Source organism: Epinephelus fuscoguttatus, linkage group LG24, assembly GCF_011397635.1.
Source record: "Epinephelus fuscoguttatus linkage group LG24, E.fuscoguttatus.final_Chr_v1".
Classification (NCBI taxonomy): domain Eukaryota; kingdom Metazoa; phylum Chordata; class Actinopteri; order Perciformes; family Serranidae; genus Epinephelus; species Epinephelus fuscoguttatus.
The window spans coordinates 14,114,017-14,138,903 of NC_064775.1; the positions used below are offsets into that span (position 1 = coordinate 14,114,017).

At 40.2% G+C, this 24,887-nt stretch overlaps 1 protein-coding gene across 1 annotated transcript in view; it reads left to right on the forward strand.

Moving 5' to 3' along the window:
* Positions 1–24,887, forward strand: part of LOC125884717 (cilia- and flagella-associated protein 47-like) — a 124,358-nt gene that overhangs the window by 72,090 nt on the left and 27,381 nt on the right. Inside the window, exons 19-45 of the mRNA XM_049569833.1 lie at positions 112–243; positions 403–480; positions 2,251–2,398; positions 2,597–2,676; positions 4,162–4,360; positions 4,562–4,647; positions 4,926–5,142; positions 8,467–8,692; positions 9,646–9,763; positions 10,466–10,584; positions 10,926–11,026; positions 12,360–12,479; positions 12,601–12,826; positions 12,943–13,014; positions 13,518–13,655; positions 14,294–14,375; positions 14,626–14,721; positions 14,980–15,166; positions 15,483–15,580; positions 16,069–16,185; positions 17,269–17,403; positions 17,871–17,983; positions 19,846–19,996; positions 20,083–20,171; positions 20,442–20,528; positions 23,232–23,296; positions 23,436–23,572. Of these exons, the coding sequence (XP_049425790.1) occupies positions 112–243; positions 403–480; positions 2,251–2,398; positions 2,597–2,676; positions 4,162–4,360; positions 4,562–4,647; positions 4,926–5,142; positions 8,467–8,692; positions 9,646–9,763; positions 10,466–10,584; positions 10,926–11,026; positions 12,360–12,479; positions 12,601–12,826; positions 12,943–13,014; positions 13,518–13,655; positions 14,294–14,375; positions 14,626–14,721; positions 14,980–15,166; positions 15,483–15,580; positions 16,069–16,185; positions 17,269–17,403; positions 17,871–17,983; positions 19,846–19,996; positions 20,083–20,171; positions 20,442–20,528; positions 23,232–23,296; positions 23,436–23,572 (3,417 nt within the window). The remainder of the gene's footprint in view (positions 1–111; positions 244–402; positions 481–2,250; positions 2,399–2,596; positions 2,677–4,161; positions 4,361–4,561; positions 4,648–4,925; positions 5,143–8,466; positions 8,693–9,645; positions 9,764–10,465; positions 10,585–10,925; positions 11,027–12,359; positions 12,480–12,600; positions 12,827–12,942; positions 13,015–13,517; positions 13,656–14,293; positions 14,376–14,625; positions 14,722–14,979; positions 15,167–15,482; positions 15,581–16,068; positions 16,186–17,268; positions 17,404–17,870; positions 17,984–19,845; positions 19,997–20,082; positions 20,172–20,441; positions 20,529–23,231; positions 23,297–23,435; positions 23,573–24,887) is intronic.

Here is a 24,887-nt window from a genome sequence, read left to right on the forward strand (position 1 = left end):
CACACACACTTACAGGCACGCTCGTATGATACTTGCTTTTGCTCACACACTTACTAAACAAGAAAAATAGTCAGTCTCTCTCTGCTCTTTGTCTCTTTTTGTTTGTTGCAGGTGCTTGATATGTGCCCTCTGCCAGGCATGGTGGTGAGGCCATTTGAGGGCGTGGTGCCAAGTGGGGGGCAGGCTGCACTGAAGATCCACTTCAACCCCAACTCTGTCATCAAGTTTGACACCAGAGTGGAGGTGAGAGAAAGAGGAAGCGAGAGGGCCATTTAAATTCATATTGGGATGATTTGTTTGTGTGTGTGTGTGTGTGTGTGTGTGTGTGTGTGTGTGTGTGTGTGTGTGTGTGTGAGCAATGAAGAGAGGAATTGATGTACACTAAGCATGTGTATATTACAGATTGCTCTGAGGAACATGAAGTCCATTGAGCTCAGAGTGGGCGGTTCGGTGGAGCCTCCAAATGTAGACATCAGTGTGGTGAGTTTCTAGCCTGATAATGCCATACCAATTCGCAAATGTGAATTAGTCTGCCCAGAGGAAAGGACAATTCAAAAGAAGATCTCTTCTTTATCCAGCCTGAGAACAGAAGTGTTCATCTTGTCTCAGTCTGATACAGATTTAAGACCTTATAATGCTTTTTATGCCTCTCTCACTGCAGTAATCCTTTTCTCCAAAATAATCAGTTCTTGAGATAACAGTAAGATTCAAAGGAAAACTTGATTGGCTTATAAGTAAGCCTGCACAATTCAAGAAATCTGTCTGTTATTCAATTTAAGTCTCAACTTTGTGTATTTTATCGGTTCACAGAGTTGAGAAACCTCTGAGACGCCTCTAAGCACAGCAAAAGAAGAGTGTCAGAGAATTTAGCAATCACCAAATAAGGTGATTTATTTATGTTGAGACAAAGAAAAGATGGTTGTGTGCAGCAGAATTTTCCCCTGGGTGGAACCTCTCTGTTTATTGTTCGATTTCCAGGGGGCGTTAAAAAAAGCTGTAGATCAAATTCTTCTTGATGCAAGTTGATAGACCTACAATTAAGGGGTATCAGAGGACAAGCCAGATGTACCCAGATTTTAAGTTTTACTTCAACTTGTCAGAGCTGGCATTAGCAACACATCATTAGCTGTCTGATAGGGTAGCAAAATTCAGCAATTTTTTTCATCAATTGGCTGACATATAGATGAAAGACAATAAGAACATCCAGTAAAGAGAAAAGAATATAAATATGTATATAGAGGAAAACAGAAAAAAAAAGACTTCTAATAACTGAAAGGTACTGTATTCTTCAGGTTTGCCATTGATGAAAATGGATGGCGTGATGTCCAACACATGACAATTATTACCTCCCATTTACACCTCCAGTAATCTCATTTGTCATATTAATGTCATTAGAATATGTAATCGGTGTTGGACTGTAATGTTTCTGTGGTTTGATGTTAGGGTTTAATTTTTTAAAAGCTCACTTGTCATATCCCAGTAACACCTCAAAGAATATATTGCACACGTACATGCACACATTTGAATTTGTGGCCATGGATCCTGGGGCACTCTATTTTGAAATGGACTCCTGGATCATTCCCATGGTTTTTATAATTACTATTCTCCACAGAGGTGATAACACCCTGACTCGTAGATGTAAAAAAAACAACAACAGAAGAATAGAGGGGGAGTGATGGTGTCAGGAGTAAGAAAAGACGTTAGACTTTGTGTCAAAGGGTGTGTATGTGTGTGAGAGAGTGTTAGCATGTGTGTGCCTGTCTGTGTGTGTGTGTGTGTGTCTTTTGAAACAGCAGGGGTTGCACCTTTGAAAGAAATGAAGTGAAGGATACTCTGCTTTTGTGCTGCTCCCGTCGTTTAAAGCAGTTCTCTTTCATTCCTGTTTGCTATTGCAGTTGAGGTTCTGGAACAGAGTTTCTTGGCAAAGCGTGATTCTTACGTTCTTTGTAACTTCAAGAGTGGAGTTTGTAGAGTTCTCTCCCTCAAATTTAACATGAAAGGAATTCAATCAGCTAGACTCTGTTAAAGTACAATGAAAGTTAACAATGTTCCCCTTTCTGTATGATATTGGTATCATTGTTTACTCCGTTGAAATGTTAAATAAGACAATTAGAATAGAATTTTATTGTTTTCATTCATCCAATACACCAACAATGCTGGTATCAGGCCTTACAGTCCATGCAATTTTCTGGGGTTTCAAGATATCCACCTTATATCTACTTTTGTTAATTTCGTCCCCACTCTTTTCAGTCCCATTTCCAGTTTTACGGGGTCCATGCTGGCTCTCAGCGAGTGATACCATTCACTCTGACAAACCACTCAACAGCTGCAGCCAGGGTTACGTTCGACCTGGCAGAATACACAGACTTCTCTTTACGCCTCCCTCAGCCCTTAGCAAGTACGTACTTACACAATATCTCCTAAGAAGAAAAATAGTGTTGTATTGCTGTCTGTGTTGTCTGTAATTACAGTATGCAAGATGAAAATGTTTATGCAATTAAAATACACAGCAAACTATTTTGTTATTGTGTTGAGGTTTGGACTATGTGTGCTTTTGTTTTTGTGATTTTTTTTTTCTGTGCATTTTCACAAACAGACAAGGAGCTAGGTGTGAGTGTTGTGCAGGTCCAGGGCAAAACCACAATAGACTGCTCCCTTGTCTTCTCCCCCACCCAGGTGAGATTTGACAAAACATCTCCCAGTGGATTCAGTTTAAACATCTCTCAGTGGACTCAGTGTTGCATCCACTGGGAAACTGAGTGGGCAAAGTTCAAATGCACATTTAGCATCAGCAAGTTGACTGTTCTCTAAACCCCTCCTCTTAACAGTGAATGTCCAATCATAGCTTAGCGACCTTTAGTAGGCAAAGCAGGCCTGTCAAGCTTTGGATTTTCTTCCCTTGCTCAAGTCATGTGTATGAGGCTCTAAGTATAAGTCTGTAAGGCAGATACTCAGAGAAGTCTAACGGTTGTGTCATTTTTTTAGCCTAGATTTACCTCCAAGGCTAAGGAGCATTGACTACATGTTTTACATTCATGGGGAAATAATTTATGTTAAAAAAATGACTAGCACTTCTTCTGTTTAATGTATCCCCACATGGTCGAAGCCAGAGGTCCAGGATGCTATCAGAGTTTAGGCTAGCATAATTAGTTCTTTCCTGCCTTTTATTGGACTTGGGGAACTTTGCACTACAAAACCCCAGCCAAACCTGTTAACTGAGATAGTGTTACAATAGTACTCATCCTATAATGAATTTATCTGTTTGAAAATATAAGTTAAGCAGACAAACAGGGTTATGTTAGAATGAAATAACAGTTTGATCTTTCACGTTTCCTTGTCACACGTGCATTTTTAAGACTAACATAGGCTTAGTTTAACTTAAATATTATCAAAGAAAATTGTCATTCATCAACATTTTAGTAAACATGCCAGTTTTAGTAACTGCAGTCATTTAGCAATATGTTTTAAAACTGAAAACAATATCATGTATTAGCTTGCTAGCTACAGCTGATAAAAGATTGCTAGAAATGCAAAGCCTGTTATTGTCTACCTAGGTCTGAATTCAAGGGCCAATGGTTTCCAATATGAAAGGTGCTTGCTGCTACCTTTTTCCTGAAGTGTGTAACATCATGACTTTGTTTATACTCTGGATATCAATCCAACACAGCTAAAGGCAGTTCAGGTGGCATAAGAGGCAGCAAATATGACCTTGAATTTCTAGCAGTTGATAATCAAACAGTAGCAGGTTGTAGAGATGCTGGAGTAAACTTTTTTATCTTTTCAAAGCTTGTAAGTGTTGGCAGAGATGACACAATGCCTTCTCCATTTAGATTTAGCCATAATAAGCCATCTGAAATATGTGTTGTTCACTGCTGTTAGTACATGTGGTGTTTTGTTTATATCCCGCTGAGAAGAGCAAGTTGATTTAAGTTGGCATAATGCGCTGTTTTGCATGCAGAATTGAAATGGAGTGGAAATCATGGCTAACCACTACAAAATCTATACAAGCATAGCAACTGTAACTAAGGGGGGCAGGGCTTAGTGAACGGTCAATTACATACCTTGCTCCCTCTCATGGTAAAGTTTTAAAATGTGTGTTTGTGAAAGTGGTTCATTAAAATATCAAAGAAGATAGACAGTCAGGGTAATGTTTTCCCACAGGTGGCCAGTTATGACTTTGACCTGCCACTGATGGTCAATGGAGTGAAATGGCCCACTACTTCTCTGCCTCCCCTCCCCACTCCATCCTCTTCGTCCACCCCCTCCTTGCTGTCAGCTGGCAGCAGGAAGCATGTCGTCAAACCTCTTCACCAGTCTGTCACCATGGCGACACAACGGTTACAGCGCATACAGGCCACAGGTGGGGTCATTAATGTGGAGTTAGAGTCGTGTTTGTGTATTAGTGAGTGATATCTATATTTTAAATTCTAATCACCATCTTTCTCCTGCTGGAACTACTGTTACATTTAATGTGTACAGAACAAATGTCACACATGGCACAAGGTCTACAATTTAATGTAATGTTTTTCTTTCCTGTGCTGTTTTTTTAAAATGTTTATAGTGCTCTGCGCCCCACTGGAATTGTCCCCCTCTAGCCTACAGTTCCTCGTGGAACCCCTGGCACCACCCTCTGATGCTTACACTAAGGTATCAACAAGGGTTTATCTGCAGATTATCATTTTCTTGCCTCCTTCCATTCCTAAATATTCCCTCTATTTTTTTAATTTTTTGAAGCTTTCCCTGCACTTGTACTGGCTATCCTCACTTTCACTTCTACTTGACATCTTGCAGTATGAATATCTGATACCACTTTCTGACAACTAAAATGATTGCTTGTTTCATTTTCTCTCAAATTTGTGCTCCTGCTTTCTGTTCTTTTAGTCCCATTTAGTCTTTCATTTCTCTCTCTTTCTTCCTCTCCGCAGACAGTGGAGCTTAAAGCAGTGAGTGACGACAGTGTGTTTTGGCGAAGGGGCGTCAGGAAACATGTAAACTGGTGGTTTGACTGCAGAGCAATAGCTGCAACAACAGAGCACGGAAGAGAGAGAGAGCTATATGTGATGTCTCCATCATCAGGCAGTCTGGGGCCCGGCCAGTCCATCTGCTTGATGGTCAGCATCATCCCTGAGGCTATCACAGCAGGTGAGAAATGTTTGAAACACACAAACACACATGATGATGATGGATTACTTTATCTTATCCTGCCTGCCCCTCTCAAACGAATACACACTCATGTCATTGTAAATACACAGCATTTTTTTTCCTCTTACAGACATACTCAGATCACACCATCACAGTTTGTATCAATTGACCCATTTCTTCCCGCACACACATATGTCTGGAGGAAAACTAGATAATGCACAACATATGTCAAAGCTTAATTGAGTGCAGCATCCCTCAAAATATAATTTCACAAGGGGCATAATTAAGAAAGTGAAACATAACTAAGTCTAAAATGAAATAATACTCAGTTAAAGAATGTTGTCATGCAGCTTAGACCATTAAATCATGGGGCCTTAATAATCTTTAGTGACGGACCATAAACAAGGAAATATGTTTCGCCTTGGGAGCCAGCATCTTAAGGCAGTACTTAATCTTTGCAACCTTATGGCCACCAGAAACAGGCTGGTGGTACTTTTCCATTTTGTCCAGTCGTTTTAGAAAGAACGCTTTCCTTTTTCAACCTAATGCCAGAGTATAGCCATTAAGCCTTAGAAGACATAAGACCTCCTTCTGGCTTGACAGATCTTTAGATGTTATTCTATTGGATGCCATATAACATTTCTACCCACAGAACATAAAGGCTTGTACAGCTTGCCTTGATGTATGTTATTTTTTACGAGTCAAGTCGAGTTACGATTGCTGTTCACCGCTGAATTGCTGTCGCCACACCCTCTACCACGCCTCTCCTCCCACTGTGGCACACGGCAAGTCACCAAAGCCCTTTCCACACTGCACCTGGCCCCAGGCTAAGTGAGCTAGGACTAAGAAAGCATTAACACTGACACAATCCTAACACATTCCAAGTGGGCTAACCCCAACTTTAGCTGTAGGCTTGCTGGCCCTGAGTGGAAGCAAAATTACCCTTGAGTTTACAAAGTCGACTAAACATCGGGCTCAAAGTTGCCAGTGTGAAATGGATCTAATGGATTTAGCATCACATTTTTGTTGTCCAATCAAATGACTTCTTCGTCACGTCATCAGTGCATGCATGCCTTAGTTTACATTGTAACCATGGTAACTACTACTAACCTAAACCAGAGGTACCTAATAAGCCGGCAAACTTGATGCCACAATATTTCTGGAAAAGACTGCCAAAAGGTAAAACAAGCCCTCAAGATACCAAGCCAGCTTAGTCAAGGAAATAATCTCAATGTATCCCAAGAAAAATACCAGTTTGCCGAGTCACAATGGCTCAACAATAAGGATTGCCCGATTGCCCGGGGCAAGTAAAACTCAAGGTCAGGCATGTAAACTAACAACTCACTTGCCCGATCGGGCAAGTTGCTAAAAATAGTAAAAGTTAATAACTAATTGATAAAATAAATGTATTTTAAAACGTGCTCCTTCGGCTCTGATGCAGTGGTCTCTCTGCCTGAAGTCACAGCCACATGCTGTTTAACAATGTCCTGCCCACAGTGCCCATTGATATTATTTTGCGCGACGAACGCTTCATATAATAACATAACAACATACTATTTATGGTGTTATGTCATCGTGTCATTTCTGTCTCTACATGGTCATGCATTAACAATTCTCCTCTGATCTCTGTATTGCGCACGGCGGAATTCCGCCACACACACAGGTGAGCACGCTAGAGCGGCTCGGCCGCATTTTCCTGACCAAACCTGACCCTGAGCCCGGTGCAGTTTGTCAGCTGACAAAGTTATTGAAATGGACACTGTGTAAATAACCATCAACAGACTGCTGTTACGCACGAACAAACACGCTGCACTCCGAGCAGCATACCACGGCACTCTTGCTGAGCTTGTGTTGCGTTCAGGCGTTGTCACGTAAATAACAACTTCCAGCACTTAAATAGGTCATAGCACAAAACAGCAGCATGTCATGTGACTTTTTACTTTTATTATATTCAATACAATTGTATGTTCCTAAATCTTGAGACACCTCATATGTAAGCTAGACAGACATTTCATCTGCTCATACTGTGCACACATGTACTGTATGTACTTAGTCCTAAAGAGCCCTTCTGGTAGCCTACCAGTAGATACACAGAAACATCCCAGCAGGCTGTGCTTTGCAAGCATGCAAAAAAGTTTCACGCATGTGAAAATTATTTCATGTGTGTGCTTCACCTCCACTGCTACAAATCCATCCTAGGGGAAACACTGCTGTGTGCATTTTGTGCAACAGGTGGATGTGGTAGTCTGCTGGTAGAGTAGAGGGAGAGCTAAGTAGCGTTGAAGTACAGTAGAGCAGGGCAGAGAGATGGAAGCAAAATATATTAAACTCGGTGTGGAGAGAGGGGTGAAAAATAAATAGAGGTGGGCATGGGCGGAAAATTATAGACGGAGAATGATTGACACATTTTTCACTTTAAGCCCTGACTGTCATATTTGTGTAGGAATTAAGCTACAATACATGACATATGTTGTTTTAATTAATAAATACAGTGTGAATAAAGATTACATAACATGAAAATAACTGCAGTCCTTGTTAATTGATAGCCACTTAAATTAAACAATTTTTATAGGGCAAGTAAAAACTGATTTCGGGCAAGTAGATCTGTGACCAACTTGCCCGACTGGGCAAGTGAAAAAAAACCTTAGCATTGAACCCTGATGGGGAATATGCCTCGTTGTAATATTCCCAGAATTTCCTTGTAAACTGATTTTACCTCATGAATTGTAGATGCTGACATGTACTGATTGAATACCCATTGATAGCACAACCACAGCACTAGATTGTATATTGTTAACATCGTGTCAACAATATGTATAGTGTTAACATTTTCTCATTAATTTTATGATATTAAGCAACAGTGGGCCATGCTCATACTTACAGAACTGGATTTACATCCAGGTAACCTCTATTTCAACTTGTCTTAATACTAAGTAGGAGACTACTGCCCTGCAATTGCTGTGTTTATGTTCTTTCATTTACTGTGATATAGAGCAGTGATCAAGTTGAGAAGAGGGTTTGCACTGGCAATAGTTTTGCTAGATGTGTTACTGAAAAGGGGAAATTATCAAGTTTTTACTTGCTGAATGTTGTTTCTGCTCTCAACAATCTGCATTGGCATCAGAAATTTGTTGGAGAAAACACACGCAGCTCAAACTCTCTCTGCCACCTCTCTAGCCCTGAGGTGTAGAGGTGTGTTTGTAGAGGTGCACATCATTCCCAGTGGTTATGTTGGCTACAAACCTACACATTGTACTTGATGCACAATTTTAAAGTCACCTTTAGTCTACACTGACTGATCTATATGTGTATATTTAATTCTAGGGTCTGGCAAAGTGACCAAACTGTCCCTCCCTCTTTACCTGGAATACGAGGAAGGGGAGGGTATAGGACGAGAGCAGGAGCATCAACCTTACAGACAGCTGTCCATCACTATTACCCTCCAGCTCCCCTGTATCACCATTCACCCCCCTCAACTTCTGCTTACACCAGTACCCCTGGAAAGCAATGCAACTGCCAAATTCACCCTGCTGGCCTCAGGATATCGTAGGTGGGTTTATGTACACACACAGACACAGTGTTTTCTTTTCACCCCAGGCCAAAACCTGGTCCAGTAACTGTTAAATTTTATGAATGCCTCACTTTTGATTATTTGGATCATGACTCACGGACAACTGCTCTGCGATCACAGTCGTAGTCGTCAGCTTTTCGGTAAGCTGTGCAATAACACTGATGGATTTTTATTGTATTTACATTTTTCTAGCTTGTGGCAGTTTACCAGCTGTGTTGAGCCATTGGAGCTAAATGAATGCAGAGGAAACACTACCACACACATAAAATGACAACATTATTCATTTCAGTGGGATTTTTATCATTCAAGCCAGGACTCATTAACTGGCAGGTCTGCACTCATGTTGGATTTTGCTTACATTGTAAGCCAACTAGCTAATCCACATTCCTCAGTGGTTTATGTTGTTGTTCCGTTTTCAGAGTGGACAGCAATCTGGCTGCACTATTACAGTTCTGGCAGCATTTTCGGACCCAAATCCCTGTGACTGACTGAACTGAGCAACATAGTGCATTTCTTGAAGAAAACCTATCTAGGACACTGTTTACACGCTGTATCTACATCAAACAATACAAAATGACTTCTCTGTACCAATGGCTTAATGTGAAGATGGAAAACACGTCTCCTCTTCCTCCCACTGTACCAAAAGTAAGCCAAAATATCCCAGATACGGCTGCTGCTATCCTGCACTGGTGATGTCATTGAGAGCCAGAGTCCAGCAGTAGCAATTTCAACGGTATAGAGTTTCTCCCGTCTGACCAATTGTGAGCAAGACGATTGATCGCAAGCACACTGATTGGCACACACAGCCACCACACAGCCCACAAACTATTGAGAAGGTTTCTCATAATATTGCATGGTAGCAAAAAAATGAAATGCTGTATCTATAGGAGATGTTCTTTTTCTACATATCCACTGTGTGCCCACCTTTGCAGTGGAACCATGGTATCAGCTGAAGTGGATGAGGTGGAACTGGAAGATGGGACAAAGATACAGCCTGTTTCTGTTATCTTTCCAGAGGGTAACAGCATCCCTGTCCAAAACCAGGATCAGGTACAGCCCTGTACTTTTTCCACTATTATAAAAAGTCATGGAGGAACCATCTGTCCAAAAAGCGTATTTTCCTGTTACTTGCCTCAGTGCAGAGTTTTGTGGCATGTGATCCAAATGTTGTCATCAGGAATTTGGGTTTTTTTCAGTGGTGATTTATGGTATCAGAGGGGCTTTGTCCTCACCAAAAAGGTATTATCAGGTCTACAACTAGAATTAATGAATGCAATTCATCCTTTGGAGGTATTCTATTGTGGATGAGTAGGCAAATTAAAATACTACTGTAACTGTGATTAGTTGTAGTTTGACTGAGAAAGTTGCTTTCCCAAGACTGTATTGATATGGGTTCACACTAAGCCTAAAAAGATCTGTTATGCATCTGCCATTGTTGTATTTATCTGTATCTTTTTCCCACACTGTCTCTATTTTATATTGCTGTTTACAGAATATTCACACAGTCTTGACACCATCATGTTTATATAAATTCCAGTCACAACATGAGGCCGATGTCTCCCCAGTCAGTTTTCGAAGCAGCCCAATAAAAACCAAATTTTGTGCATCCAGATCCGTCTCAGCATTCGTCATTCAGATGACTAAAACTGGATTAATGTGACAAGTCTAACTGATTTTCCTGGCTGACACTTTAACAGAAATACTATTGTGATCTGGAATTATCCCAGTTTCTCACTTTATCTTCAACCATAGAGACACCCAGTAGGTGTTCAGAACCAGGAGGCCTCTCTAAACTGCATCGTGTCCTTCATCTCTGCTGTCCCACTTTCTGTCTGCACCACCATCACCTTCACTGACCACCTCCACAACAGGTAACTGCTTATTCCAAATCACCACGCTTAACATCTCTTTTTCTTGTCTGTTTGACTTTTTGCCTACTCTCCTTCTTCATCCCATTCACATACCGTTGTCAAAAAAGTTAAAATCCCTTCTATTTCTCAATTTGTTGCAGCTCTCTATTTTTCTATCCCTCTTCTCCCCTCTCCATTTGACACACTCCCCACATTAAACACATTGTTGGTTTGGTGTTTTAATGGAATTTGTTGAAGAAAACAAACACAGAGAATATCAACAGCATTATCCTTCAAACCCATATATTTAAAGTTGATTCAGTCTGGTAACTTGACTTTTTTCTTGTTGTCTCTGCTGCCAGGTTTAAGGTTAAGATGTGTGGTATCGCTGACAACTGTCTGTTGACAGTCTGGCCCTACATGGCCCTGCACCGCTCCGAGCAACAGATAGTTCTCAAGACTGGTACTGGTACTGTATATATACACAAAAACACAACAATGTTAATCTGTGTAAACATTATTTCATAGCTGCACAGTTGTCATTGTTTGGCCAAATTAAGATCAGATAAGGATTTGTTGAGCACCAGAAGGAAATTCAGCTGATGCAGCAACAATAAAAGACAAAAGGACATACAGATTAATAGGGTGGTTAAAAAAAAAATAATACTAAAAATTATTAGAATGAAACAAGAGGTATATACAGGTACTACTAGAATATATATATATATATATATATGGTTTTCTACCCGGAAGTATTTGTAAACAACAAGGCGATTCCCTCTGTTTACACTGCTACAGCCTCAGGGGGCGTGTTTGTAGCAGGGATAGCTCCGTTACATAACGCGGCTATGATTTAAGGCTCGCCCACTAAATCCAGAACACAGAAACCTAGAAACACAGTTTGTGAAGCCTGGCTCCACAGTTCAATTGTAAATGGTTGAAAGGCTTTTTTACACATTTTGAGGAATACTTTTATGACCTATTTAATGTGTTTAGAAGAAAATTGCAGAATTTGCTTTACACAGACTTTAAGTTCATTCCGGTGTTTCTGCGCATGCTCGTTTCCTTGCCCTTCTGGCGCGATGACGTATACAGCGTGCATAGCAACGGGCTGAGATAGAGCATTCGGACTCGTTGCACTCACCAGTTTCCATTCGCCTAAGCACGGTCTTCTATCTCCCTTCTCCGACCTTCTACCTCCCTTCTCCTCCTCAACAGACGAAGCATTAGCAGAACAAGGTTGTTGACATACTGCTGCTTCAAGTATATAAGCAAAACAAGCCTGAAAAAGGCACTAAGAATGGCGCCGTCAAGCATCTTGTTATCTGGAGCGAGGACTACAGTTTTCTTCCTGTACACGTAACATCCACCCTGCCCCCTATCCAGTCAGAAACATTCCCTGCCCCAAACCTTGCGCGCACCCGAATAAAGGTGATTAAACTGATCTCCCTTGTAAACCCTCATTCGGAATGACTATTTCCCATGTAAACTACCTGGAAACACTTTAAATCCAAATGATTTCATTTAGATTTATTTCATTCTGAATGAGAAGCCATCATGTAACCGCACCCAGTGTCAAGAAATAGGGACAGGGCTGAGCAGAAACCACAAACACTTGAAACCTTTTTACAAGTCAAAAGTCAGAAAAAAATATTAGGGCTGCACTTTTCTTAACCTAATCCACTTTTCAAACAGTCGGTTTGTTTATAAAATGTCAGAGAGAGAGTGTAATAGAGAGTGTAATATTTCAACATTTGTCTCCTTGTGTGTGTTTGGTTCATGTGACTGCCATTTAGGTGGCACAGCTGTTGAGGCAATCCTTCAGCTCTATCACACACCAAGTCCTACCTCTGGTCCGACTTCATCATCTTCTTCGTTTGATCACAATAGCTCAACAAACAAGAACTCCGGCTCAGGTCAGAACATGAAATGTACAATGCAACTGTGTTTTACTTGTAATTGTTGTGTATCTCTTGTGCGTCTGAGCAGAATTGTGTTTTATGTACAGTACTCTGTGTGTCTGTCCGTTCTTGTCAGACTGTTTTCCAGACAGTGACAGTGTGAGTGGTCAGGCCAGCAGGGACACAGATGTCTCTCCTAACAGAGACACCTCAGTCAATCTTGGTGCCCCAGAATTCCCTGCTGCCAACTCAGAGGAAGGACTATATTACCATAATGTATTATTGGCTGTGGAGAGGTGGTTTAGCCTCTTTGGATGGCGTAATAGACCACACCCCATCTCTGTGCCACACACACTCAGAAGGTATGTCCAAGATAAAAGTTTGGCTCAGGAGCCTCATTTGGAGGCGGGACAATGCAGATGACTTTCACGTTTATGGGCTTTTTCTGTTACAATGTATGTTTCCTCTCTCCCTCCAGAGTTGTGTCAAAAATTCAAACAGATCATTCCAGTGGACGGGCTTATCGAGTCAGTCAAAATAAAGACTCCAGGTGTGTATATGTGTGATGAATCCCCAGAGCAGATAGTTAAAAATGTTTTGTGGTTTGGTGCCTAAGAAGTTTCAAATGAGTCATCCTCATGCTGAAAAGTAGTGAAGGCTGATAAAGCAAATATCATGACAAGATCACATAGAACTGGGTGATTAAATCTAGTCAACAACCATGATGAAACTAGCAATTGAAAGGGATTGAAAGTGTGCACCTTGAAAGCAGTCTGCCTAATAAATACTGATTTTATATGAAGATCTCAAGATTAGACAGAGGCTCTCATACAAATTATCTTGTTTGTTAAAATAAGTCTGTTTTTTAAATGGCAGCGGATAGTTTAATCTGGTTTGTAGTCATTATTGATTATTTAGACACTTAAAATGGGTCAAGGGAAATAGTAAAATATTCTAGAATTGAAGCTCTGGTGGGATTTAATTTCGTATTAGTGTGCATTGATCTGGCTCCAGATGCAAGGCGGGACATAACTCTTGTATTATTGTGTCCAGATCTGTAGTGGACATGCTTCATCATCTCACTGGCAAACAGATTCCTGGTATTCCTCGCTGTCAGACGTTTTCCAGTGATATAGACCAGCGCAGCAATCAGCTGCTACAACAGCATGAAGCTATGCTTGCTTTTCTCCGGTAGGCCTTACACACATTGATTCCATTCTACAATGCTGCTGACATCGTTTGTTTGATTAACACGCCTTACAGACATGCATTTTGTTACAGACATGTGCGGGCAATTTTACATTTTAGTCCTGTGTTTGAGTACGTGCTTGAGTAACATTTATGTAAAAGTCACAACAGCAATCTCATGAGGTTAGACCCAGTAACATTTATGTAATGTTATGTATGTAAGTATGACATAAATGATGTCAGCAGTACAAGGTAAAACATAAATGCATGCCATGAGAAGAAGACAGTCATGCATGGACTGCAACTACAGTTTCAGTTTCGATTGGTGAAATGTGTCATGTTACTAATTTTGCCCATTTTGGTGAAATGGGCCATTGAACTCTAATATTGTGCGAGCGTTGTGGCTCATTCCTTTAATGGCCTGTCATGTCTAAACGAAGCTGTAAGGACCATTTATGTAAATGACAGCTACTGCATGTTTGAATGGCAAAGTGCCACAACTTAAACAGATAAATGAACCCAGCAACGTTACATTGTCCTTGTCTGAAAAGGGTTTAATTATTATTATTATTATTTTTATAATTTTGGAAACTTTTTTGGGGTTCCGGTCAGTTTTTCTGTTTATTGTTATCTGTGTTCAGGGTGCAAGGAGCCTGCCTTTCTCACATCAGACCAGAGTACTTGCTGGACATGCAGGAGTTCAAACACTGGTGCTCTCTGCAGGTACAGAAACACATGCACACACAACACATTGGTCCGAGACCTACGTCATGTAAATAGAATTACATGAGACAGAAAACAATTGCTTTAGTGATGCCTTTTGCTAACAACAAAAAACCTGGTCTCACTCACTGTCTGTCTTTCACGCACACACACACACACACACACACACACACACACACACACACACACACACACACAACATATGTAGAGATTTTGTACTATATACATGACAGACGTGTGTTTATCTCAGTCAAAGGAAGAAGAGCATGGTCTGGACTACAGCATTGTTGACTTTGAGTCTCTGAGCAAGCGATCCTGGACCGATGTGCTGCTACAAACATACAAGGTGAAAAACTAATTCCAGCAATCTTTGGCTGTTTCTCTTCATCCACTTTCCACCTCATCAGATTACATTGTGCATTATTTGTGTGTTTTTGGAAATCGCTTCATGTTTTAAGTTCAGTTGACGTCTGAGGAGATTTCTGTACTTGGAAACAGCTTGTCAGTGTGTCTACCTGTGCGAATGTAGAGCACAGAAATGCTGAAAAACACCAGTCTCATTCTGTTAAATGCCAATGTTAAATAATTTCCTGCTTATGCTCAGGTGCTGGTATTGCGTCGTGTGACGGAAACTGGTTCAAACAAAACTCTGAACCATGACGACACAGAAGGATTCCTCCCTGTCAGCTCACAGCCACTGGCTAGTAACATCTATTCATCGTGCGAGCTCCAGTTGCTCTTATGGCTCAACATGCATTACCAGAACATGAGGAACACTGTGTGGGGAACAGGTACAATACACAGCTTGCACACACACAAACAACTCTTTTGAGATTCAAGGTTCAAAGGGTTTATTTGTCCCATGCTTATAAACTATGTGCAGTGATATGCAGAGTTTACTCTTGATGCTTTAGTAAAAAGGCTAATGTGCAATGAATGGATAGTAATTATACAAATAAGAACAACAGAATTACAAATAAGAACTGGTTTTGCATTGAGAAATGCGTGTTACCTATTGTAAAAACTGTAATATCCAGCTGTAAGGCGTGAGGCCAGATTTCTGTTCGTACCTTTTGAAGCCTTGATCCATGTGGTAATGGTTGGCAGGTGGTGTCCCATCAGCACGCTGGATAGTGAATTTCGACCTGGACTTGACAGATGGACTGGTGCTAGCTGCTCTGCTTTCTGCCTACTGCCCTTACCTGGTCAGTGTGTGTGTGCATGCGTCTCTGAGTGTGGCTGTTCATTTTGTGCGGACCCTCTTCAGTGTGTGTGAAGCAATGAGGGATGGCGGTTAATGTCTTTAAGTGGCACTGTGATTGATGTGATGAGGACCCAATTAGTCCTGAATAAGATTAGGGGAGCCTCTTTCATGCTAAGCACCATTTTCTGTGTGTATGTAAGTGTATGAGAGAGAGGGAGAGAGAGAGAGCAGCTCACTGAATTTTAGTGGTGGTGTTTTGCCTGCAAGGATTTGAAAGGGAAAATTTGCCTAAATTTCAGAAACGTCTGTCAAAACCCAAAGTTTGAACTTTTTTTTATGCCAAGATGTGATTTAAAAATCTAATTTAAAGAGTGCATATTGCTACAGAGCAATAAGTCACAGGCAACCAAGTAGAGATCTAAATGAAACTTGTGGTTACAGATAAACCTTATCATGATTTTTAATTCCCTCTTTCCTGCTCCTAATTAGATCTGCAGCCACTTTAGGAGGATGTACACTACAACTGGAAGCCTGGAACAGATCCTTCACAACAACATCATAGTGGTTCAGGCCTTAACTGCACTTTGTCTCAACCTAGATGTGCAGGTAAATACCAGATAGGACCAGAAAAGTGTTTCTTACAGCAAGATTACCAGTTAAACCAGGCTTGGTCAGATAATTTTTCAGGTTTAACCAGTGTTACAGTCAATGAGCCAGCCAGCCAAGCGGTCTTCTTCCTCGTCAAAACCTGGCTCCTACATTACCCACAGTGCAACTTGACTGCCAACAGTTTGGTTTGGAGATTCATGTGGGTTAGGGCCTGTGTCCACCAAAGCATTTTTTCCTAGTGCCTCTTCTGCATATTTACAGTATGCTATAAACGCCAGCAGCATGACAAGGTGCTGGAGCTGAAAAATGTTCATCTTTAGGTAAAACGCTGCGCTGGTTCCTGACACTTTTTACCCAGTCATCCTGTCACTGTGGTGGAGGGGTGGGGCTATCACAGTGACCAAATCTGTCCACAGACAGACAGACATATAAACACCTGGCAAAGTACTCAAAGTTTTTGCTGCAGTACGTGTCTCCAGGACCACATTTTGCCATAAAATACACTAAATACCTGATAGTAAATTCTGTAGTTCTGGTTGCTTCTCTGTAAATTGATGTGATCTGTGCTTGATGTTTAAGGTCTGTGTGTCAAAGTCATGAACATGCAATTCTTGGATCAGACTTAATTGAGTCTATATTATTGAAACACCTCTCTGACGTGTAGTAACTTCATGAAGATACTCAGACAGGCCTGAATTAGGCTTTCTCAGCAAAGATGGACATGCAGAAAGCATTTAATATAATGCAAAAGTTACTACTCACACACACCAGGTATTTTGTATGTGCACATTGATATACTATACTGTATGAAAATGTATATATAATTATGATAATTATTTTACGTCTGAATTTACAGAGACTAAATCCCACAAGTTATCTAAATTAAATGTCATGTACATTTTAAGTGCTAGCAATTACTTGACAGAGAAACGTTAACTAATTACAGAATTAATCACCTTAATTAATGACCTATTTAGCATAACAGCAGATGTTTGATATATCCTGATGATAATGTCAGAGATTAGGCAGAACTTTCTTTGTCTCTGTGTCTCCCTGTTTCTGATTGAGTGGTGTGTCTAGCCCACAGATTTGTCAGACCCCAATCCAGTGCAGATGTTAATGCTGTGTGTTCACTTGTATGAGAGGCTGCCTCAGTACCTGCCACTGCACACCATCACTCTATCAGGAGGCTTGCACAGCACTTTCAGTAAACAGGTGACACACACACACATACGTATAGCATCGACGAAGTCTTAAAAGACACCTAAATAAAATTTAACTGCATGCCTTGCAAATCAAATAAATGAGGGCTGTGAGACTGACAATGGCTTGGATAATAAGCTCCTGGACAGATAATGACGTGCACACAGACACACATTAACAGGATTATAGACACACACATACATTAATAGGATTATAGACACAGCCACGCACACACTAACAGGATTACAAACACAGACAAATATACATTTGGGTAATGATCCACATTGTCAGGTTAAGCCACATTACAAGCCTAACAAAAATAGATGTCAGTTTGTGCTGTTAAGAAAGATGGATTTCATTGTTGTATTGTTTTCTGGCAGAGGCATTTGTCTGTGTGTTTGTGCTTGTGCTTGGACAAAAATGTGGCTATCGCTGTGTGTTTCTGCATGTGTGTTCGTGCGTGTGCGACTGTGCTTCAGGTGCGCCTGAAAAGCCCATCCTCTAAGCCGATCAAATACCAGGCCTTCCTTTTAGGAGAGAACGCACATTTCTTCTGCCTCCCTGATGGATCTTCTGTCACCATTCCTCCAAAGTATGTTTTTTACCTTGAAAATGAAAGTCATCACACAAAATACCAAATACCAATGTATGGCATACCTGGCTAAGGCATGTAGTCACTCTGCTTAATGCCTGTAAATAAAGGGGATTAACAAAAATCCTTTGATTCAAAGGGTTAAAACACCGTAAAATTTACACAGTGAAACAGGAGTTCCAAAAAATCTGTTAACATTAAATTGATCTTACATTGCGGAGACTGAAAGCACTAGTCACTACGGACATGTAGCCAGAGTTCTTTTTCGCTGTGGCTCTGAGACCATCATTGACCTCTCTGGTCTTAACTTAGTCCCCATGAGGGCCATTGTCTTCAAATCATTTCATAGTCTTGAAAGAGACTTTCAGATCTCCTGCAATTTGTCACAAAGATTGACCTTCATTCAGTACGGTAGTTATCCTTCTCTGCCATACTTTATGACTTTAGATTCAAGAATGATTAACTTGTATGTATAGCAGTGATCAACTGGAGGCCTGAGAGTCACATGCAGCTCGCCAAAGCTTCCCATCCAGTGTGCAGATTATTAATAAATTCAGAAAATGTGAGGAGGAAAAAAATGCTTTCTGGTGTTGAGGATAACTTGCAACCTCCAAAGTAGTCATAATAATGTACTTAGTTATTAATGACTTACAAAAATATGGCATGCAATAGCCCACCTTCCACCTTCTCCTCATTTCCCTCAATATCTGTCTCTCAAACTCACACAAATGCGTGCTGCGATGCTCAGTCCTTGCGTCCGTCCTCAGTCCTAACAGATATGCTGCTATATTGCATAAAGTTTTGGATAGGTGAAGCTTAAATTAATTTCCATCCTTAATAGATGGCATGGGACTTGTGCCTTATCTTCATGCAAGAATGGGGACAAACTCATCTCTCATTTAATATTTTGGGATTTTTACTAAAAACATTTCACGTTTTCATTTACTTTTCATTTTATTTATTTTGTATTACAGAAGTAGTTTTATTAAAGAATTGTTAATAAAATTATTGAACAATGACAGGCCAAATTCAAGGCCTTGGACAAATGTAATTTATGAGCTCTGATGCACAGTACGCTACCTCTTTTTATGGTAGTAATGGAACTAAACCTGCCAACACAGTGACGCGCAAGTAGTCTAATGTTGCATTAGGCACATAACTAGCCTGGGATTCCAACTGATATGGGCCTTCCTTGGGTGACTAATTAGAATTTGCATTATTTCCATTTTAATCTAAGAATTTGTTTTACATAATGCAATTCACTAAGAATGGTCTTCTTAGGACATATGTATACAACAAAGTGTCTACAGACATATTTTCCAGGTGATAACATGAATAATCTTCCAAAAAAAACTCTTGTGCAGTGAAACTAATTATGAAACATCGGTGCATGCCTTTGTAGTTTACATTACAATAAATGCATTACTAAAACTGGTATTGTTAGCTAAGAAGTGCTGTCTTTGCATCTGTACTTTCAAAATAACTTGTTTGGGGCAAACCTGTACCCAGCAAAGAAAAGGAAAAAGCCCTCTCAACTTATTCAAAGCAGAGTCCAAGTTGAGTAAAATTGGTTTTGCCTTGAGACTGTAGCTCATTAAAATGCACCAGTTTTGCTCTCAAGTGAGGCTTCACCATAAAAATAGCCTATGTCCCATTTTGAATCCCCAGCTTTACTCTCAGAAATCCTGTTGTTAAGGACAATGGCATTATGCAGAAACATAGTATTAACAATCTGCTGATTCATTATCATTATAACCTAAAAAATTGAAGGTTGCACAATAAAGTGATCGGTCTGTAAAAGCAGTGTGGAGGACATTCTGGTTCCCGCAGAAATGATCAGATGGCTGTGGTGATTACAACAGGGCAAGCACTGAACTGACTGTCCAGTTCAGCTGCTTCAACATCCAACCCATGGAGGCAGTCCTTCTGCTCATCTCCAGCTCTCCTTTTGGCCTATGCGGCACCACGCTCACCTTCAATCTGAAGACCCACGTCAGTCACATCACACCCACAGTGAGTAAAACGAATTTAATGGGGGGGACTGACTGCCATGCTAAATCTACAGATGAAAGACTCTTCTTCCTCCTGTCTCTCCTTAGAACACTGTCAAGTGCAAGTCTCCATGTTACCAGCCAAAAGTAATCAAAGTGCCCATAACTAATCCTTTCAGTAAAGAAGCTAAGTTCAGGTGGGTGTATATGTCCATGTTCACATGCATGTACAAAATTTGTAACTGTTAAGAATCCCCTCTTCACACAAAGGTAAGGGTTTAAGTAAAAGAAAAAGAAATATTTGAAGTTAGTTAACAGCATCGTGGCTTTCCAGAGACAAAGTCCCAGTACAGTTTGTTTTGTGTGTTGTATTGCTGTATTCAAACCTCTTTACTGTGAGTGTGTGTGTGTGTGTGTGTGTGTGTGTGTGTGTGTGTGTGTGTGTGTGTGTGTGTGTGTGTGTTTAGGGTGGTGCTGGTGGAGTCTCCATTCAACCCATTGGAGCCTGAAAAGAAAAGTGACAGCCTAGTTCAACAGGCCTCCTCCAAAGCCAAGTAACACATGCACTGTCCACAGCTCTAATTATACACTCACACACAATGAAAGACACAAACTGTATAGCCACACAGTACACTTAGAGTTAAAGGAACAGTTTAGCATCTTTCAAGTATCTTGCTAAGAGTTAGATGAGAGCATCAGTGCCACTCCCATATGTGTTAAACATGAAGCTACAGCCAGCAGCCAGTTAGAAAAGCTTAGCATAAAGACCAGGAAGAAACAGTAGGTCACAGCTAGCCTGGCTTTGTCCAAAGGTAACAAAAAACAGCAAAAAATAAAGCTTATTTGTGGAATTATTTATTTATAGAGCACATTTGATTACAAGAAACCCAATGTGCTTTGAATTTTAAAAAGATGGAAGGAACATAAAAAGAACATCAAGCAAATGCCATGTAATGACATACAATAAAATAACATACATGAATACATACACATAATACCCAAACACACGTGCACACATTACTCAGACAATACAGAGGCGCACATACATACACGCAACACGCTGATATTGATCATAGACCTGAGAAAACGGGAAGGTTTTGAGCATAGCTTTAAACAGAGATACAGTACTTATAGTTCACACATCATTAGGCAAACCATTCCAGAGGGCAGGTCTGCAGTAACTAAAAACATCTTTACCAGCTCCAGATCTTATTCTAGGTACAAAGAGCTACAGTCTGAGTATCTGAGAGATCAGAATGGGGTGTAGTCAGTGAGCAGGTCAGAAATATATTGGGGAGCTTAACAATGTAGTGCCTGAAAGACCAGTAGGATGATTTTAAATTGTATCTCAATCTAATGGGAAGCCAATGAAGAAGAAGTGGAGTAATACAATGGTGTTTTCTTGTTCAGGTTAGAACTCTGGCAGCTGAATTCTCTATGAGTTGACATCTCCTATTGAATGTTTTAATAATCAAGCGAAAAGGGCACTGCAGTGATCTAATCTGTTCAAAATGAATGCATGAACCAGTTTCTCAGCATCAGGTTGTGATTTTAATCTTAGACTTTTGATATATTTCTTTTGGTGGTAGAATAATGATCTTGTAGTATTTGATATGCAATTTTCAAAATGAAGGTCAGCATCCAGGAGAACCAGTTTAAAGCAATGCCTGATACCCCAATGGTGTCATGGAGCGTGTTGATAAAGATCTCATAGTCTATGGTGTCAAAGATGGCTTTGAGGTCCAGTTAATACAAGAACTGAGAGTTTCTAAGTATCTGTGTTCAGTTTGAGGTTGTTGACTTCTTCAGTGCTGTGATGTGATCTGAAACCTGGTTGGTACATATTGTACCTATAAGTACGTGTTTGTAAACAAGGTTTTCAAGGATGCAAATTCGTTACATTTGTTTGGGGAGGCAAATTCTAAAGGAAGTGATCTTGTCAGATTAATGAGTTTGTAAATCGTGGAAGCCCTGTTTTTTTTTTTTTTTTTTTAAATTTCAGTGTTATGAGACTATGTTGCATTTTTCTAAATTTCAAGATCAACTTGTAGACTGGTCATTCACCATTTGCGCTCAGCTCTAAATTTACATTTAAAAAGTCACTATATAAAACAGCAACCCATCCTCCCTTTCTAGTGGACCTTGGACAATGCAGGAAAATGTAGTTAGAGGGCAAGGCCTCAATTGGTTCGCTGCACACAGTTTGATCAAGCCAAGTTTCTTTTAATAGAATGCAAAAAGTTATAAACTAATGATGTAATGTTTTATAAAGCCATCTTTGAAGTAAAATTACAAGTCAGTAGTTGGTAGAAATCTAGAGGGTTTTATGTCTATAAGACATCAAGCAGGTCTCTAAGGTTTAACTAAAAGTGTGCTGTTACATGTAGTTCTGCTGTTCACTACAGCACTAATGGGAAGTGTTAATGAGTTTTTGATGTCAGCAGGGGTTGAACTCACAGTCTGTCAGAAAAGTCAGAAATAGGAAGTGATTGCTAAGCCTCGCTCAGGGCTCGATTGGCTTCTGCATGTTGTTGTTGCTTGCAATATGTCTGTTTCATGTGCTCAATCAACCAGAATGCACTTGCTCGCTTTATGTGAGGAAGAGGTAAAAGAGTGCTCAGAATATGATAACCTGTGAGATTACAGGATTGCATCATAGATAGCATTTTGAATAGAGTTTTGAAATCCAATATTCGCCTGTTTATGTTTTTGTTCAAGGTAAATATGGATAAATTACTAGATTTTTTAAAATTGCAAAAAACAATAATAATAACTAGTAATAATACCCAAATACAAGAGAACACACACAATTTAGTCTAATCTGCCACTTGTCAAAATACCACTGCTAGAACTTCAGCAAACTTTCCAAGTCAGCTCCACATGAAAGCTGAATTACTCATGAAATCATCTGTATACAGTTGTTTTAGAGTAACTTATTCAGAGGAGTTAATTTGGAAAAAAGACAGGGTGTTCCTCCCACTAGTTACTACTTCAGAAGTTAGGTAAAGTTAAAGAGAGGTAAAGTAAGAGGATGTTCCTCTGGAGAGTGATGGGTTGTCATTAAGAATAGCTGGTTCATATGCATCTCCCACCACCTGAGACATCTTCAAAGCCAATCATTCCAGTTCCTCCTCCTAATCAGGAGTTGACTGTGAGGATTTGAAGTAGGACTGAGTTCATCTATGGTGCAGCTGAATCAGGTTATGTAGTCTGATATCAATATACGGTGAATGATTATGATTTTTCTCTTCTTTTAGTATCAGGAAGATGACTTCAGACAAGAGCTGTGGGGAGCACATGAAAGGGAAGTGCTCAGATGTCAGTAAGTACGAACACACAAATGCACATGCACTGTGCACTCTGTGTTGCCCTAATTACTGTTTATACACATGTGTGAGTATACTACCTTTAATTCATGTCTGCTTGGTTGTGGTCTATAAAAAGTTTGTGTGTGTGCCCAGATGGTGATGGCAGTGAGTTCCTGTGTACAGTAAGGAGTGTTTGTCTGAAGCCAAGCCAAGCAGAGACTCTGAACCTCGACTACCTGCCCTTCTGCCCAGGCACCAAGTACTGCTCTGTGCTGCTAGTTTGCCCGCAGGTAAGTGTGTGCGTGTGTGTGCTTGTGTGTGTCTGGGGCGTCTGTCAATTGAACGAGTTTTGTATTTAAATAATTGACTGTTAAGTTGCATTTTAGAAACTGCAGACAGCTATAAACACTAACTGAAGCTCAGCATCGAGTATCTAGTTTCTCAGACCCTATATTAAATTAGAATAAGTTGAATGAAATCTTTCTATAGTGTCTGTGTGTGTTTGTGTGTGCAAGTTTACATGGTAATTGTATGTCAGTGTAGTTTAATTTCTGCAAGACAGCACTCTAGTTCCATTAAAGCAGAGTGCAAAATGGGAAATGCTTTGAGCTAATACAAAAAATATCTGTTGCCAATTTTGTACACACACAGACTGTAAGGACTGAAATTTGTATTAACACAGTGTCATTTTGCATCAACAATCATGTTTCAATATAAATAGATGTAATTTTTTAAGTGCAACACCTGCACACCCAGTGATACATTCAGCAGGTTTTAATTCACACATATCTAGCACAGTGTTTCCATGACAGTGTTTCCACATGAGAATCAGGGCTGTGCCTATCAAATCAATAATGACAATGCTGTATAAATATGTAGGTGGTCATATCATGACGTTAACAATATTTTTGTATATTTTGCTTTTGGATCATTGTAGAAAATAAGCTCTGTGGCAAATGGAGTGGTAAAATGCTAACTCAGGGAGGAGGGAGGGGTTGCGTGTGCTGCTGGATCAAAGATAATAGAGCGCTAGGCGTAGGGCAGGGTTGTCAGGTCCGCTTATTAGCTGCAACTTTGGGCTTCTTTTTTTGTAGTGTCGCTTACAAATATTGGTAGTCGCAGGTTGAGGTTTTTTGGGCTTGTTTCTAAAGTGGAGTTGCTTATTTGGGCTTGCTCTCTAAGCGTCACCTTTCTCTCTATATATCTGTCTAATAAGTTATTAAATGCATGATAGTATGTCGGACTGCAGGATGTTTCCACAGCTCCGCTCCCTCCGCCCCTCTCCTTCTCCGCATACACACAAGTGACGGTCAGTCAATGAGACTTATCACATTTAAATTGCACGATTAATGGAGGTTCTTTAACTATTTCGCTAACAAGTGGGCGATATGTGGAATGATTACAATAAAGATTAAAAGATTGAACTTCAAGAGGGGGATGATTCAAAGGCAGTGTCCAGATTCAGATTCTGTGTGAAATGTGTTCTTATTCAGATCTTGTTCAGCATACCAGCACTGTTACAGTGAAAGAAAAATGGCTGGTTATATGCAGCTTCTTCATTCATTTATTATTTCCACGTTTTTGGTGAGCTAGTTGGTTTGGTAG